Raw genomic sequence first — 14,510 nt, 5'->3', positions numbered from 1 at the left:
CACATAAATTCACGAACTAGTTGTCAACCAGTTCAGACAACATGCCATGTTTGAATTTCAACATTTTGTAAATATAAATCGGAATCGAATTTGCCTCGAAGTGGGACGCTGCCATCCCCAAGATACATTTTTGGAACATGCTTTGACTGCAATTGTTCTAACTCATGACAAATGTCGCTTGCGCCCACATAGATGCCATATATATTAGTTCAAGTGGTTCCCAAACTTTTTTTTCGCGACCCCAATTTTCATAAAATCAGAGCCTGCAGATACTCGTGCTGACCTGAAATAATTTTGAGGCCTCCGTATATGAGTTAAGGAAATGGTACTAGTTGAATTGCTAGTTGCAACTGTGCAATGAATATAAAATTTCGACTTCAGACTTCAATCGCATTCTTGAAAATAAAAACAAAAACTGTAACCATGAATGGGCAACTATTGATTGGGTGCTACTTATGTACGTATATGACATTTTCTGATGCTACTAGATTAGTAACTGCAAATTTCTTAAGCGACCGAAGGAATCAAATGTCCAATTCGTGTTCAAGCGTCCGCAGTGACACCCCTGTATCAACAAATTTGATCAATATATCAAAATTTATCAATATTCGAACATTTTAATAATTCGGAAATTTTGAAGTTTGGGTCTCACCGTAATTGTTCAGAACTACAACAAGACTGAGACTGAGCTACCTCTTTTAGGGCTTCATGTACCTTGGAACTCGACAGTAAAATGAAATGTAATTAAACATTACTAAACATGCCAGGCACCATTGCAACATTGGTGGGATTTGAAAAGAATATAAAGCATTAATAAATGCATGTCATGTGCGAGACACAACACACAATAAATCAAAAGTGGATAATATATTATGTCAAATGGAAACTTCATATCATGCTTGTGCTATGTTTAATATCGAAGGGAATATGGCTGATGGCAATCATATGCTTCATATTGTGTTTTGATTGGTCACTAAAAACTTCAAACTTTATATAGTGATATTTACGTACATTTTGCATCAAACCTGAATGTATCCCGGGGGAATGGAAAGCCCATAAGATAGCTTATTCATATGGCGCACTACATGTGCTCGCCTTGTTACCATTCCATGTCGGTTATGAGATAAGATAAGATCTTACATATTTATCCTGGGGGAAGGGAAAACTATAAGACTGCTTGATCATACGACAATCATAGCCTCTTGCTTGGTTACCAGTCCATGTCCAGTTACTTTATCGTATTTTGTATTTATATTGTTTTCTATGTGCAGTGCATTTTCTTTCTTCATGGTGTTCTTATTTTTCTTTTCCAGTAGATTAACAGGTGCGGCGGTGTGACTAATCGTACTAAGCCAGTGGTCGGCAAACTTTATGTACTGAAAAATAAACACATTTTCGGTTACGTGCGGGCCGCATTAATTTACGCCTGTGAACTATCGCCAGATTAACTTAGATTACGGCGCACATGGACCTTCTATTGCTGTGTTAAAAACCTTCCGCAATGAGACGTGTAACTGGCCATGATATATTTTCAAGTAAACGTTATTTTTATTTACTTATTATCAATGTGAACTTGTGAGGTAATTATGAGCGTGACGATTGTTGAAGTAATTGGTGTTATTGGCGGTACATGTAATAACCGAATGGTTTCAGTTTACCTACTCCATCAATCTGACTAACACAAACATGAGCAGTACTACTTGCATCTTATTATACATACACTTGACTGCATCATGCCCCACATCCTGATGGGAACGGTGCCACCATCTAAGCCGTGGCAGAAACATGTGAAGAAGGGTTTCCGTAAATTTGAACCCACGACAATTGCACCTATGAATTTTTTTTTCCGTTTTGCGGATATTTGAACCCATACTAACCCTAACCCATGGGTTTTAGCCCATGTATGTAGATTGAACCCGCGGATATACACATGGGTTCAAATGTAAGTGGGTTCAAATGTACGGTCACCGTAAAGAATGATACCCACAGAAGTATGTAAAATACCTACACAACCAAGAATTTGCTAAAATTTCCCGATAAGACGTCCTCTTACCAAATCTACAAAAATGAGACAATATGCTGTATTGCAATGGTTTTCAACCAGGGTTCCGACAATACAGCTCAAGGGTTTGCAAGTTAACATTTAAATCAGAATTTTATATCATTATATGCATATTGTCTAAATATAATTGAATAACTATTGGGTGTTCCATTAATATGGAAATTGCTACAACTTGAAGATCATTTTGCCATATTTAGTTTGCTTTTATATATACATGGTGTGCATAAAGTCCTTCACAAAATTACCTAACCAGTTTTTTTTGTATTGAATCAGTAATTATTTATGTATTTTTACTTCATTTAATACATCTGAGAGAGCCAAAACAAAATATGGCATCGATAAATTCCCTTTTTAATTAAAAAAAGTACTTTATGGACACCCTATGGCATACGCAATAAAATTACAGTGCCCATTCAGTAGAATACTCTAATAGAATTTTCGCCATCCGAGCAATTGATGAAATATAATAAGGTCACGTTGTACATCGAGGAATAATGAATCTATGCAGTAAGTGTTAAATCCTGTTACAATATTTCATTTGTGATGGACTAAAAGTAAACACTTCGGAAGAACTGAAAATCGGTGTAACAACGTTTATAAAAGACTTGATTAACTTTAGTAGTTAAATTATAGAGGAACATGCAAACTTTTGATGAGGTTTAATTATGAAACATACGCAAACACAACAACGGTTGGAAAGTCCACACCAGGCCTTCCTTCCCTCCAGACGCGACGGGAAGCGCGCATGGAGTTCGTAATTACCGGAGACCGCCATGTAACACCTTTTCTATGTATCCTGGCAAATACAGGTGTCGCATAAGGGGGTGACTGAAATATCTGGCTGTTCTTTGATTCTTGGAAAACTATTCGAAAACGCGCAACTCTCAGTGTGTCCTCCAGTGCCACAAATATCAAAAGAATGATGTTGTTCAATGAAATTTGATATATTGAAATAAATCCAGTAAAACAGTTCACAATGTTGAATGAGGTTAAAGAGGTGTAGATGTGTGGTATTACGTAATGACAGAATGATGCGTTATGATCCAAATGTTGCGGTTTTCTGAATTTAAATAAAAATATTCAAATTCAATCATATCAAACAATAATGCATTAAAGCACTTGTAATCTTAAATTATCAATGAAAGTAAATAATATTCGAACACTAACAAGTCATGTTGATCACAAATTAATATCAAACCAAGACAGCACTATGACAGTATGAGGAAAATATTATCATAAACTAGTAATGTAAAACAAAAATTACAATCTTACCGAAACGTTTTGAGCCAGGCAATAACAAATTCAACTTTAGAATATATAGAAATAACTTCTTCAAATTCAGTTCAGGAATCAATCAAATTATAGTCTATTTCTAGATTACTTAAAATTCTACAATAAAAGTTACAGCAGTTATATGTTCTATTAATATAAGCCTCAGGAACGAGCAATTAAATACCCCTACAACCAAACGTTAAACGTAATTTATATAACACATAAAAACAATCCTTGCGAATAAATAAGCAACAAATACCGTCAAAACACGGCAGCGAGTCATGTGACAGCGAGGCAAGATTAGACTTGTCCAGCGAGAGTCGATTGCAACACGTGTTGACATCTGGAACTTTCTATTTGTAGTTTCACTTTAAGGAAATCCCCATTGATAGTAGATAATACCAATTTTCGAACTTACATAAACTCCCCCCAAATGTATGCATTGGGACAATAAATACATTTCCCCTAAAAACAAAAAGTTCAAAAATTGCAGAAAACGAAATTATGGTCAAATAATAAAAATTGACAAAATCTCAACTTGTATGTACATGTGCAATAATTTCAAGATTTCTCATCTTGAATAAACAGTCCATAAAAAGCTGTTTTAAACAGTTCAGTCCTTTTATTACTTTTCTTCCACATTTGATTCTTGAATGAGACATAACTTGTTGATTGGTCTTCTCAGTACTCCCCATTGAGTTTTGACATCTACATTACGAACTATGTCAAATCTATCCGGATATGTGTTGATAATTCACCCCATTTCCCATTTGCCTCTTGGTACACTGTTGTTTACCACAAGTACTATGTCCCCAACAGTGAAGTTTCTTGTCTTGTCAGGCCCTTTTTGACGAATAGCTATGGTTGGCAAATATTCTTTGCAGAATCTTCTCCAGAACTCGTCAGCAAGAAGTTGAACTCGACGCCACTGCAGAAATCTTGATTTTCGAACAATCCAGGTGAAATACATGGCGTTGGTCTTTGTAGAAGTAGATGATTTGGGGATAATGGTGCATTATCTCTCGGATCAAAAGAAACCGGACACAAAGGTCTTGAATTGATTATGTATTCTGCCTCCAGAAGCGCAGTGTGCAGAACATCTTGAGATACTACAGGAGATTTATAAAACATCTTGTTCAAAATTCTTCGTATTGATCGAATTAAAATTTCCCAGGAACCTCCTTGGTTGCTGGCTGTTGGAGTATTGAAATACCAGCGTATTTCTTGTTTTCTGAAGAACCCATCTAATTTGGTATGATCAAGCTTCTATATTTCTTCTCGCAATATTCGTTGAGCTCCTACAAAATTGGAGCCATTGTCACTGTGTAATTCAAAGGGTTTTGACCTTCTTGCCATAAACCTCCTAAGAGCATTTATAAAAGCATCAGTGGACAAAACTTCAGCCAGTTCAATATGAACAGCTCTTGTTGTGAGGCATGTAAATATGCAGCCATATCTTTTGATTTCACTTCTTCCACGTTTGATCAAATATGGGCCGAAGAAGTCAATTCCCGTCGAATAGAATGGTGGTTGGCCAACCTTTAGACGAGCAGATGGCAGTTCAGCCATTAACTGTTCTCCTTGTCGTGTGTTAGCTTTTCTACAAGTTACACATTTATTTAATTCATGCCGAATTGTTGCTCTTGGTCTTGTGATCCAATATTTTTCACGAATAACATTCCAAGTATGAGAAACACTTGAATGCCCAACTTTCTTGTGATAGAAGTCAAAGATCAATCTGGTTAAGTGGTGATCATTGGGTAAAATGATGGGATGTCGCATTTCAAATGAAATAGGAGCTTTATCCAACCCCCCCCCCCCCCCCCCAATCCGTAGAATTCCATCAGGTATTATTGGATCCAGTTTTGCAATTGACTTTGTATGCTCAGCTTTCTTCATCTCATGACGAGCCTTCCTGTCACCAATTTCACTTTTGTCTGATAAATTATCAATGACAGATTTGTAATTTTGATGCTGGACATATTTCACAAGTGCTTGCTCTGCATATTGCATTACTTCCACAGTTATATTTCTTGTGGTAACAGAATTGTGGTTACGAAGAAAACCTTTATATCGTAACACCCATGCAGTAGAAATCTTGAGTCTTTGTAAATCAGAAAAGCTTTTTATGTAGTTGTCCATTTTGTCAATATTCGAAGCAATAATTGTTGCCACTTTCTTTCTTTCTATTGGCTGAAATTCATCAGGCAAGTCTGTTTTATCTTCACAAATTAATGGCCAACTATCTTCATTCTTCCATAAAAATTCAGGTGCAAGCAACCAACGACTTTTATTGATGAGTGTTTTCAATGATAAGCCGCGTGATGCGTCATCAGCCAGATTGATTTTTGAAGGCACATGTCGCCATTGAGACGGATTTGACTGTCGATGAATCTTGGCCAATCTATTTGCAACAAAGGTACGAAAACGTTTTCTTGGATTGCATATGCTTTGATGCACTGCACTTGAATCAGTCCAAAATACAGATTCACAATCAGAATAACCCAACTTTAATCGTAGCCACTTGTCTGCTTTTACAGCTAGCACAGCAGCGACAAGTTCAAGTCTAGGAATGCTTTCAGCCCTCGGAGGAGTCACCTTTGCTTTACCACACAAAAAGGAGCAGTGTATTTGGTTATTTTCATCGACCACCCTTTAATACGAAACTATACCATAACCGAAGCTGGAAGCATCTGAGAAATGATGTATCTGACAATGTTTGATATTTCCAAACTCTTGTGGCTTGAAGCATCTTGGAATCGAAATATATTCAAGTTCAGTGAGCTGGTTGAACCAAGTGTCCCATTCTTTGACATTGTCTTCTGTAATTACTTCATCCCAGCCTAATCCTTTTTCAATGATTTCTTGATGCAACATTTTTGCTACCAGAATCACAGGAGCAAGCATTCCCAGAGGATCAAATAGTGAATTAACCGCAGATAAAATTGTCCTTCTTGTTTATGTCTTCAACTTAGGTACAGTTGAACGAAATTGAAAAGCATCGGCATCCACATTCCAAAAAACTCCAAGAACACGCTCTTTTCGAGGTTCATGCAAATCTAAATCCTTTATAGACTTAGTCTGTTCAGATTCTGGAATTTTGGCCATCACAGTGGAACTATTTAAAATCCACTTTGTTAGATTGAAACCTCCCTTCTTCATCAACTTACAAAGTTGTGTTTTTGTGTCTATTGCATCTTCATCACTATCAGAAGATGTAAGACAGTCATCTACATAAAATCCGTTTTCAACAATCTCACAAATTCTTTTATCAAATTCATGACCAAATCGTTTCCCGGTTTCCTTCAAGCAGAATGAAGCAATGCAAGGTGAACTGCAAGCTCCAAATATATGACGTTCCATGGAATATAATTCCGCCTTCTTTGAAATGTCACCATTTGGCCACCAAAGAAATCGCAAAGCATTGCAATCTTCTTTCTTAACTTTAATTTGATGAAACATAGCTTCAATATCAGCAACTAAAGCTATGCGTCCCTTACGAAATTGAGTCAACACACCAATAAGGCTTGACACCAAGTCTGGTCCAGGCATGAGACTGCCATTGAGAGAAATACCTTTATAAATTGCAGCACAATCAAATACAATACGCACTTTCGGTTTATTTGGGGTACACACCGGGTGGTGGCACAAATACCAAACAGGACCTGCAGGGATATCTTCTTCTTGCGAAAGCTTTTTCGCAAAACCTTATGTAATATATTCCTGCATTTTTTCTGTGTATTTCTCTCTCAAATCATCATTTTTAGAAAACGTTTCTGGAGATACTCCAGTCTGCGTTCAGCCAATGAATGACTTCCACTTGGCAGCTGTGCTCCAGGACGCCAAGGTAAAGGTATTGGGAAATGCCCATCGAAATGCTCTACAGAGCTCTTCAGAAAATTTAGAACATGTCTATCTTCTTTTGAGGTTGGAAATGTCAAATCTCCAATCTCATCTTCAAAATCAGTGTACCATGTTCTTCTAATCTCTTCTTCAAGTAGCATATCAGACTTCACAAAGTTGACATGGATCTTGTGTGTTGATGGAATATTCACTGATGGTCCGATAATCGACCATCCCAATGGAGATTTTTGTGCAAATGGCTGCTTCTTGTTTCCAGTTCGAACTTCCAACACATAATGTGCATAATGACAATCAGTTCCAAGCAGAGAAACCTTTGTATTTTTAATCTTAGGTAGATCAATTTCTTACAGATGTGGAAGTAGCTTGAATTCTTCATCAGATGGAATAGGATTTGGTTGAACTGGAATCTTGTCAATAGACATCACATTTTCGATGAATATTTCTTCTTTATCGTCGATTGATGCAACAGTGAGATTTACTACAACACCATCATGCATGACTGGTCGTTGTCCTAATGTGTTGATTTCAACAGTCCTTTGTTTTCCAGTCAAACCGAGTTCTTCAATTAGGCTTGTTTCACAAAATGTTGTATCAGACCCAATATCAACCAGAGCATATGTTTCCACTTCCACATTGTTTGCTCGAATCCTGACAGGCAAAATATTCCTGTAGGTATACATGGAGCTCTTACATGCATTTGAATTAGCTTGAACTGCAGAAGTCACATTCTTCTGAATTGGGCTTTGTTTATCATCATTTCTTTTGAAGTTTGCATTTTCTTCATTTTCAAATTTTTTAGTATTCATATGCAACAAGGTATGATGTCTTCGGCCACACCCTTTAACGGTGCATGTATATTGTGACTTGCAGTCCTTTACCAAGTGACCTCCACGTAGACAATTGAAGCAGAAACCAAATTCTTTCAGAAAATTCACTCGTTCTTCAATCGACTTTGCATTAAACTTTTCACATTTCGACAAAAGATGGGAAAAGGAACAACACTTACATTTCAAAATAGTAGGACCCTGGACATGAGAAGTTGCTTTGACATCCTCAGTTTTAACAGTATAAGTTGTAGACTTTCGTGTTGATTGTCGTTTTAGTTGTAGCTTATCTTCACGTCTTCTGATGTTCAATGATTTTGCAGTATTTGAACCTGCAATATCAGCTTCCTCTTCTATGAAATCAGCCAAGTCCCATATCTGAGCCCTTTTACCAGTATCATTCTTGATCCTCACAGCTTTCCTTTCCCATGTCTTTGTGAGCTGTAAGGTAGCTTACTGGCAAAATCGATAATACGATCAGATGAATTCATTTCTCCAAGGCTATCAAGCTTACCGAGTACAAGAACACATTTTCTTAATAAAAGAGCATAGTCTGCAGTGCTGCATGATCATCTGGTTTTATATTCGAACAGCGGTTCAACTGTTCCTTAAAAGCTTCAGTTACAACATCTGAATCACCAAATTTCTTGTGAAGAATAAATTTAGCCTTGGCATAACCCACTTCCGGTTCAAATATAGAACAGTGTTGTATGAGTGATTTTGCCTTCCCTCTACATTGATGTAGTAAGAAATCTAATTTCAAGGCATCTGTAGGTGCTTTAGCATCAATATTATTTTCAAAATTTTTCTTGAAAATATAGTAGTCAATAGGGTTGCCAGAAAATGTCAAATATTCCAACTTGGGAGCATGCATGGCTTCACCAAATGCTCTGGCTATACTGTGAGCAAATTTATCAGTGTCAGTGACCAAAGGTTTAGATATATGTTCAATATTTGAATCTGTATTCGGTGCAAAATCAGCCGATTGTTGGGAAAACCCTGAATTCATGCTGTCATCCTTGTTTGGTGACACCACGTCTTGTTTAGGTGAAACAGCAGGTTTAGTTGTAGCTATACAGCTATAGGAGATGATTGACTTACCACCTGTTGAATAAGAACTTTTCTCTCAGGTTGTTGTTCGTGTTCTACAGTCTGCGAAGTTACTCCAACAGTAGCCTCCTTTTGAACACCAGACCCTCTGAATATATCTAATAAAGACCGAGAACTTGCTATCAGACAAGGACATGACTTCACTTTCCGCTCTTTCTCTTCTGGAATCGGAAAGTTTAGAATCTTTGCATTGATTTGAACTCCACGTCTTGGGGTTTTGTAAATGTGTAAATTCACGTACTCGAGCAAAAAGGTTGTCAATGTCTTTATTCACATTCCGAAGTTCATTTTCGAATTTCAATCTTATTCCATCATTAGGTGCAGCTGATATACTCTCAGAGTACATTTCCACAAGTTTGGCAAAAGGATCATCAATACTTGACATAACAGAATTTAGCACATGCAAATCTCGATCAGAAATTGCTTTCTCAGCCATGAAATATAAATGTTCTAACATTGTACGTTGTTTTTTGACATCAGCCAGTGATGGCATCTTCTGACAAACGGCTGTTGAATACTTAGCCAGTTGCCTCAAAGCCAGTGTTCTGGGTGAGTAATCTTCATCACTCGAACTCAAGTTCATGATTTATTTTCTTCAGTCTGTAGGTTTATTGAAAATGAATTCGTTCAAAACTTTGTTCATATGAAACATTTAAAAACGTTTCGAAAACTTTCTATGTAACACCTTTTCTATGTATCCTGGCAAATACAGGTGTCGCATAAGGGGGTGACTGAAATATCTGGCTGTTCTTTGATTCTTGGAAAACTATTCGAAAACGCGCAACTCTCAGTGTGTCCTCCAGTGCCACAAATATCAAAAGAATGATGTTGTTCAATGAAATTTGATATATTGAAATGAATCCAGTAAAACAGTTTACAATGTTGAATGAGGTTAAAGAGGTGTAGATGTGTGGTATTACGTAATGACAGAATGATGCGTTATGATCCAAATGTTGCGTATGTTGCGGTTTTCTGAATTTAAATAAAAATATTCAAATTCAATCATATCAAACAATAATGCATTAAAGCACTTGTAATCTTAAATTATCAATTAAAGTAAATAATATTCGAACACTAACAAGTCATGTTGATCACAAATTAATATCAAACCAAGACAGCACTATGACAGTATGAGGAAAATATTATCATAAACCAGTAATGTAAAACAAAAATTACAATCTTACCGAAACGTTTTGAGCCAGGCAATAACAAATTCAACTTTAGAATATATAGAAATAACTTCTTCAAATTCAGTTCAGGAATCAATCAAATTATAGTCTATTTCTAGATTACTTAAAATTCTACAATAAACGTTACAGCAGTTATATGTTCTATTAATATAAGCCTCAGGAACGAGCAATTAAATATCCCTACAACCAAACGTTAAACGTAATTTATATAACACATAAAAACAATCCTTGCGAATAAATAAGCAACAACTACCGTCAAAACACGGCAGCGAGTCATGTGACAGCCAGGCAAGATTAGACTTGTCCAGCGAGAGTCGATTGCAACATGTGTTGACATCTGGAACTTCCTATTTGTAGTTTCACTTTAGGGAAATCCCCATTGATAGTGGATAATACCAATTTTCGAACTTACACGCCATAGTCGCACACCCAAAAGGTCTGGTTCCACACGGCAAAATTGCCAAGGGAACCAACCACAAATGCGGGAAACTCCACCATCTTGTCAGTGGCAAGAGAAATGGAGTGAAATAACTCTTCATACTTTGAATGCTTCCGACGGGCCGCATCCTCTATAGCAGCCTCACCGTTGTCGAATGGGCACACCACATCAAGTACTACGACCCGTATAGACTTCCTTTAAAATAAATCGGACTACTATCGGCGACGAGTTGATGAAATTGAAGAATAGAATTTGCAATAAAAATGATCAAAATTGTTATTATCGGGTCAACGATTTGGATTTTCTACGACGACAAATCTTGTTGAAATTCGACCTGGCAATTATGCTCAATTACAAATTGAAACGATATCTTGTACGAGAACGAAACAAAAAAGCCTCACAATTTTATTTACGGTTGTCTGCGCTCTTTTGTGACTCGCGTTTCTGAATATCGTTATGCAATTGTTGTCAAAGTTGCTCTAACATTGTTGAAGACGTAACATAACAATTGATTAGTTCATTTCTCGGGGCGTTTTTCGGGGGTGCAAAATGTTTTTGGTGATATACGAGAAGTAGATTTGCAATTTAGTCTCTTCCCGCATACGATGCCGTTTGCGAAAAATGTTTTGTAGTCATAAATTAACGATCCAGAAATCTGAAATAAAAATAAATCAGGAAGGTGGTGACTCTAATGCGGTTGAATACAGATCGATAATCAAATTTCTTTAACTCTTCAAGCCCCGGCCAGCGAATTATCGCCTCCTAGTGGCCGTGGTAACGAACCAGCCGGCGATATATCCCTTCCGCTTTCCGGGTTCACTGTTTCGGTTCAACGCTTCTGTGTGACCTGGTTTTGGTATCAATCGATTCTGACGTTACGTCTCTACAACGCATGATAACGAGAAAAAGGCATCAGGCCATCATGTGATTGTTTAGTGCTCCCAAAGTTTTTGAAAAATGACAATTTTCTATGGTGATTTGTTCGTGATATAGTCGATTTAGGCGCTGGGAACACGCCGTTTTGCTTGTAAATACAGCTTGTAAACAAAGACCGTCTCGTCTACAACGCTATGATAACGAGAAAAAGGCATCAAGCCATCACGTGATATGTTAGTGCTCCCAATGTTTTTGAAAAATGACGATTTTCCATGGTGATTTGTTTGTGATATAGTCGATTTAGGCGCTGGGAACACGCCGTTTTGCTTGTAAATACTGCTTGTAAACAAAGACGACCTCTTTTATGAATGTTGGCTTGATAACTGTTAGCGTAGCGGCATTGTCTTTTGAAATTTAATATGGAATTATCTACTGGAATCGAAGTGGAAAGTGATTTTGGTGAGAGGTAAGTGACTTTGATATACTTCCTGTTAGTTTTATTTCAACAGTCTTGACAGAAGGCTTAGTTTATATTCATTCTGCTGTTGACACTGTAAATTACAATATTAGAATAGGAATAGGATTTACTTTTTTATCCTGGGGGGAGAGGAAAGTCGACTGATTAAAATTGCAAGCAGTCACTTAGAATGAAAATATTGGCCCTATATATCATATAAATCTGTTCTTGATATCTATATTCAAATATAAGTCAGCAGATGTGCAGTATGATTGATTAGAATTGTTCCTTTACAGCTCTGGAGATGAGTGGGAGTTGGAAGACATTTCGTCCTCTTCTGATGAATCAACAACTCCAATATTTATAAGGCAATTCTCCAGTTCTGGCAGTTCAGATATGCCAAGTACCTCGTCTGCGTCCACAAGCACGACTCGTTCAAGGAGAGGCAGACCAGTAAAAAGAAGATGGTCACGTTATATTGGTCATGTTATATTGCCAGGGTATCAGTGTTTTTATTCATTCTTTTTCATTTATTCTTCACTCATTGTATATAAACATTTTTCGATGCGATTATTCCCACACTGTTTTTTTTAGTCTTTTTGTATACACTGTTTTGATGGATATCACTTTTTTCTAAAATCATCCTTGTTATATTTTATGCATTGTGTATATATATCATCACTGTTTAATTCATTTCTTTCATCATTTGTTATCACTGTTTGGTTCTTTTCTTTCGTTTGAGTTGTTGTTTTTCATCCGAGACCACAAAAAAAATTCATTTTTTGTGTATTTTCATATGCTCTTTATGAATAGTAATTTATGGGTTAGACAGGAAGGGATAATTTTCCTAGATTCGCAATAGCTTGTAGTTTCTGGCCTCCAACTTTGGTGGTCGTGGCGTTTATAGTTTTTTTGTGAGTATTTCGTTTTCAAGGTCACTCGATTTTGATCAATTTTCGCCAATATTTACTAAGAGTGAAAACATCGATTAGTTTGACCTACATATTCGGCGAGTCGGTTGGAATGTGGTAAAAATGAAAGGGAGTGCAATATAGGACTCGTTTACCTCTTTCAGACGCTACCGAATGCGTGTTTATAGGGTCAGTAGTTGACGTTTGAGTTCGAATTGAAAACATAGCATATTTAGGGGATTATTGCAGGTATAGGTGGGTTTTTTCGAATTTGACCTTGGGGCTTGAAGAGTTAAGAATCCATCCCAAACTTTTTCAAAACCACCTTAAACCTAGGCCATATATCATGACCCAGGGCCGAAATGATGACTGGGTTTAGTCCCAGTGACCAAACCAACCTCCGACTTGTTTACTGATGTAGACTTTGGTTGCAATGATAAAATTAATATAAAAAGACACCTGTAAATGAATAATAATGTTAGGTCTGTGTTAAGACTTGTTAATATATTTGTGTCACTTTACCTCATACATCATTGTTAAATAAACCATGCTATAACCTCTATTATAACACATTCTCCCTTTTTGCTATCTATAAAAAAAACTTGCTGTTTGGTGAGTTGTAATTTTGTCATATTAAATCTGATAGTGGATATGATTCCCTTTTGAAATGATGGTTTTCACATATATATAGATGTCATCTTGCATTTCGTGAACTAATCTAAATTTATGTCTAAAATATAGTAATTGCAATCATTTTTGAAAACTAATTACATCAAATCTTTCCTCATTTAAGTTTCTTTACAACATTAATATTGAACATTATTTTTCATACAGCTATGTTAAATGATACAACAACCACATGTAAAGCAAACCGATTTCACCCATGCTCAGAAGTAAACACATACGTAGACAAATAGAATAAACAGATCTTGTGCTGCAATTAGTAAATTATTGTTACGTAATTAAACGTAATTTACTCATTTCAATCAGATAAATTGCATTAATGTAGTATGTTGCTGCAATGACAACAATTTTGTTGATATGAGGTTTACGTATATATAAGATTAGTTTCTGGTTTTTCTGTAAAAAAAACAGAAAATACAGTCGATACAGGTTAATGCAATTTCTCATATTTTTCGCTTAGTGAATTCAAATAAGCGTTGGTGAGCTCGAGCAATTTTTCAGAAAAATGTCCATTCATAGAAGTCATTTTTAGCATCTGAGAGCCTACCTATGCTATTCTGCAAGCTGCAATCGAAACCCGCAATAAAATTACCGTGCCCATTCAGTAGAATACTCTAATAGAATTTTCGCCATCCGAGCAATTGATGAAATATAATAAGGTCACGTTGTACATCGAGGAATAAAGAATCTATGCAGTAAGTGTTAAATCCTGTTACAATATTTCATTTGTGATGGACCAAAAGTAAACACTTCGGAAGAACTGAAAATCGTTGTAACAACGTTTATAAAAGACTTGATTAACTTTAGTAGTTAAATTATAG

At 36.4% G+C, this 14,510-nt stretch overlaps 3 protein-coding genes across 3 annotated transcripts; 1 reads left to right on the top strand and 2 right to left on the bottom strand.

Moving 5' to 3' along the window:
* Positions 1-4,600: 4,600 nt before the first annotated feature.
* Positions 4,601-6,211, bottom strand: LOC144420798 (uncharacterized). Its single transcript, XM_078110450.1, has 2 exons — positions 6,069-6,211; positions 4,601-5,987 (listed from the first exon to the last, which is right to left on the bottom strand). The coding sequence occupies exons 1-2, from the start codon at positions 6,209-6,211 to the stop codon at positions 4,601-4,603; spliced, it is 1,530 nt and encodes a 509-aa protein (XP_077966576.1).
* An 81-nt stretch (positions 6,212-6,292) lies between these two features.
* Positions 6,293-9,715, bottom strand: LOC144420797 (uncharacterized). Its single transcript, XM_078110449.1, has 5 exons — positions 9,277-9,715; positions 8,705-9,126; positions 7,624-8,463; positions 7,121-7,509; positions 6,293-6,890 (listed from the first exon to the last, which is right to left on the bottom strand). Exons 1-5 carry the CDS (start codon positions 9,713-9,715, stop codon positions 6,293-6,295), a joined length of 2,688 nt encoding a protein of 895 aa, XP_077966575.1.
* A 2,212-nt stretch (positions 9,716-11,927) lies between these two features.
* Positions 11,928-12,883, top strand: LOC144421024 (uncharacterized). Its single transcript, XM_078111073.1, has 2 exons — positions 11,928-12,103; positions 12,391-12,883. The coding sequence occupies exons 1-2, from the start codon at positions 12,057-12,059 to the stop codon at positions 12,686-12,688; spliced, it is 345 nt and encodes a 114-aa protein (XP_077967199.1). The 5' UTR covers positions 11,928-12,056; the 3' UTR covers positions 12,689-12,883.
* The last annotated feature ends 1,627 nt before the right edge of the window (positions 12,884-14,510 follow it).

Source organism: Styela clava, chromosome 3, assembly GCF_964204865.1.
Source record: "Styela clava chromosome 3, kaStyClav1.hap1.2, whole genome shotgun sequence".
Lineage (NCBI taxonomy): Eukaryota > Metazoa > Chordata > Ascidiacea > Stolidobranchia > Styelidae > Styela > Styela clava.
The sequence above is the reverse complement of the archived record's forward strand: the minus strand, read 5'-3'. Positions and strand labels throughout refer to the sequence as shown.

What these genes read in the sequence shown, in the direction of transcription:
- LOC144420798 (XM_078110450.1), bottom strand. Translation starts at nt 6,211, where the DNA reads ATGTTGCATCAAGAAATCATTGAAAAAGGATTAGGCTGGGATGAAGTA. An exon ending in AGATGCTTCAAGCCACAAGA is followed by an intron (nt 5,988 to 6,068) that starts GTTTGGAAATAT and finishes TTCGTATTAAAG; the next exon opens with GGTGGTCGATGAAAATAACC.
- LOC144420797 (XM_078110449.1), bottom strand. Translation starts at nt 9,715, where the DNA reads ATGAACTTGAGTTCGAGTGATGAAGATTACTCACCCAGAACACTGGCT. An exon ending in AAGAAATATTCATCGAAAAT is followed by an intron (nt 7,510 to 7,623) that starts GTGATGTCTATT and finishes AAAAATACAAAG; the next exon opens with GTTTCTCTGCTTGGAACTGA. An exon ending in TTGGCTGAACGCAGACTGGA is followed by an intron (nt 6,891 to 7,120) that starts GTATCTCCAGAA and finishes TCTCAATGGCAG; the next exon opens with TCTCATGCCTGGACCAGACT.
- LOC144421024 (XM_078111073.1), top strand. Translation starts at nt 12,057, where the DNA reads ATGGAATTATCTACTGGAATCGAAGTGGAAAGTGATTTTGGTGAGAG. An exon ending in GAAAGTGATTTTGGTGAGAG is followed by an intron (nt 12,104 to 12,390) that starts GTAAGTGACTTT and finishes GTTCCTTTACAG; the next exon opens with CTCTGGAGATGAGTGGGAGT.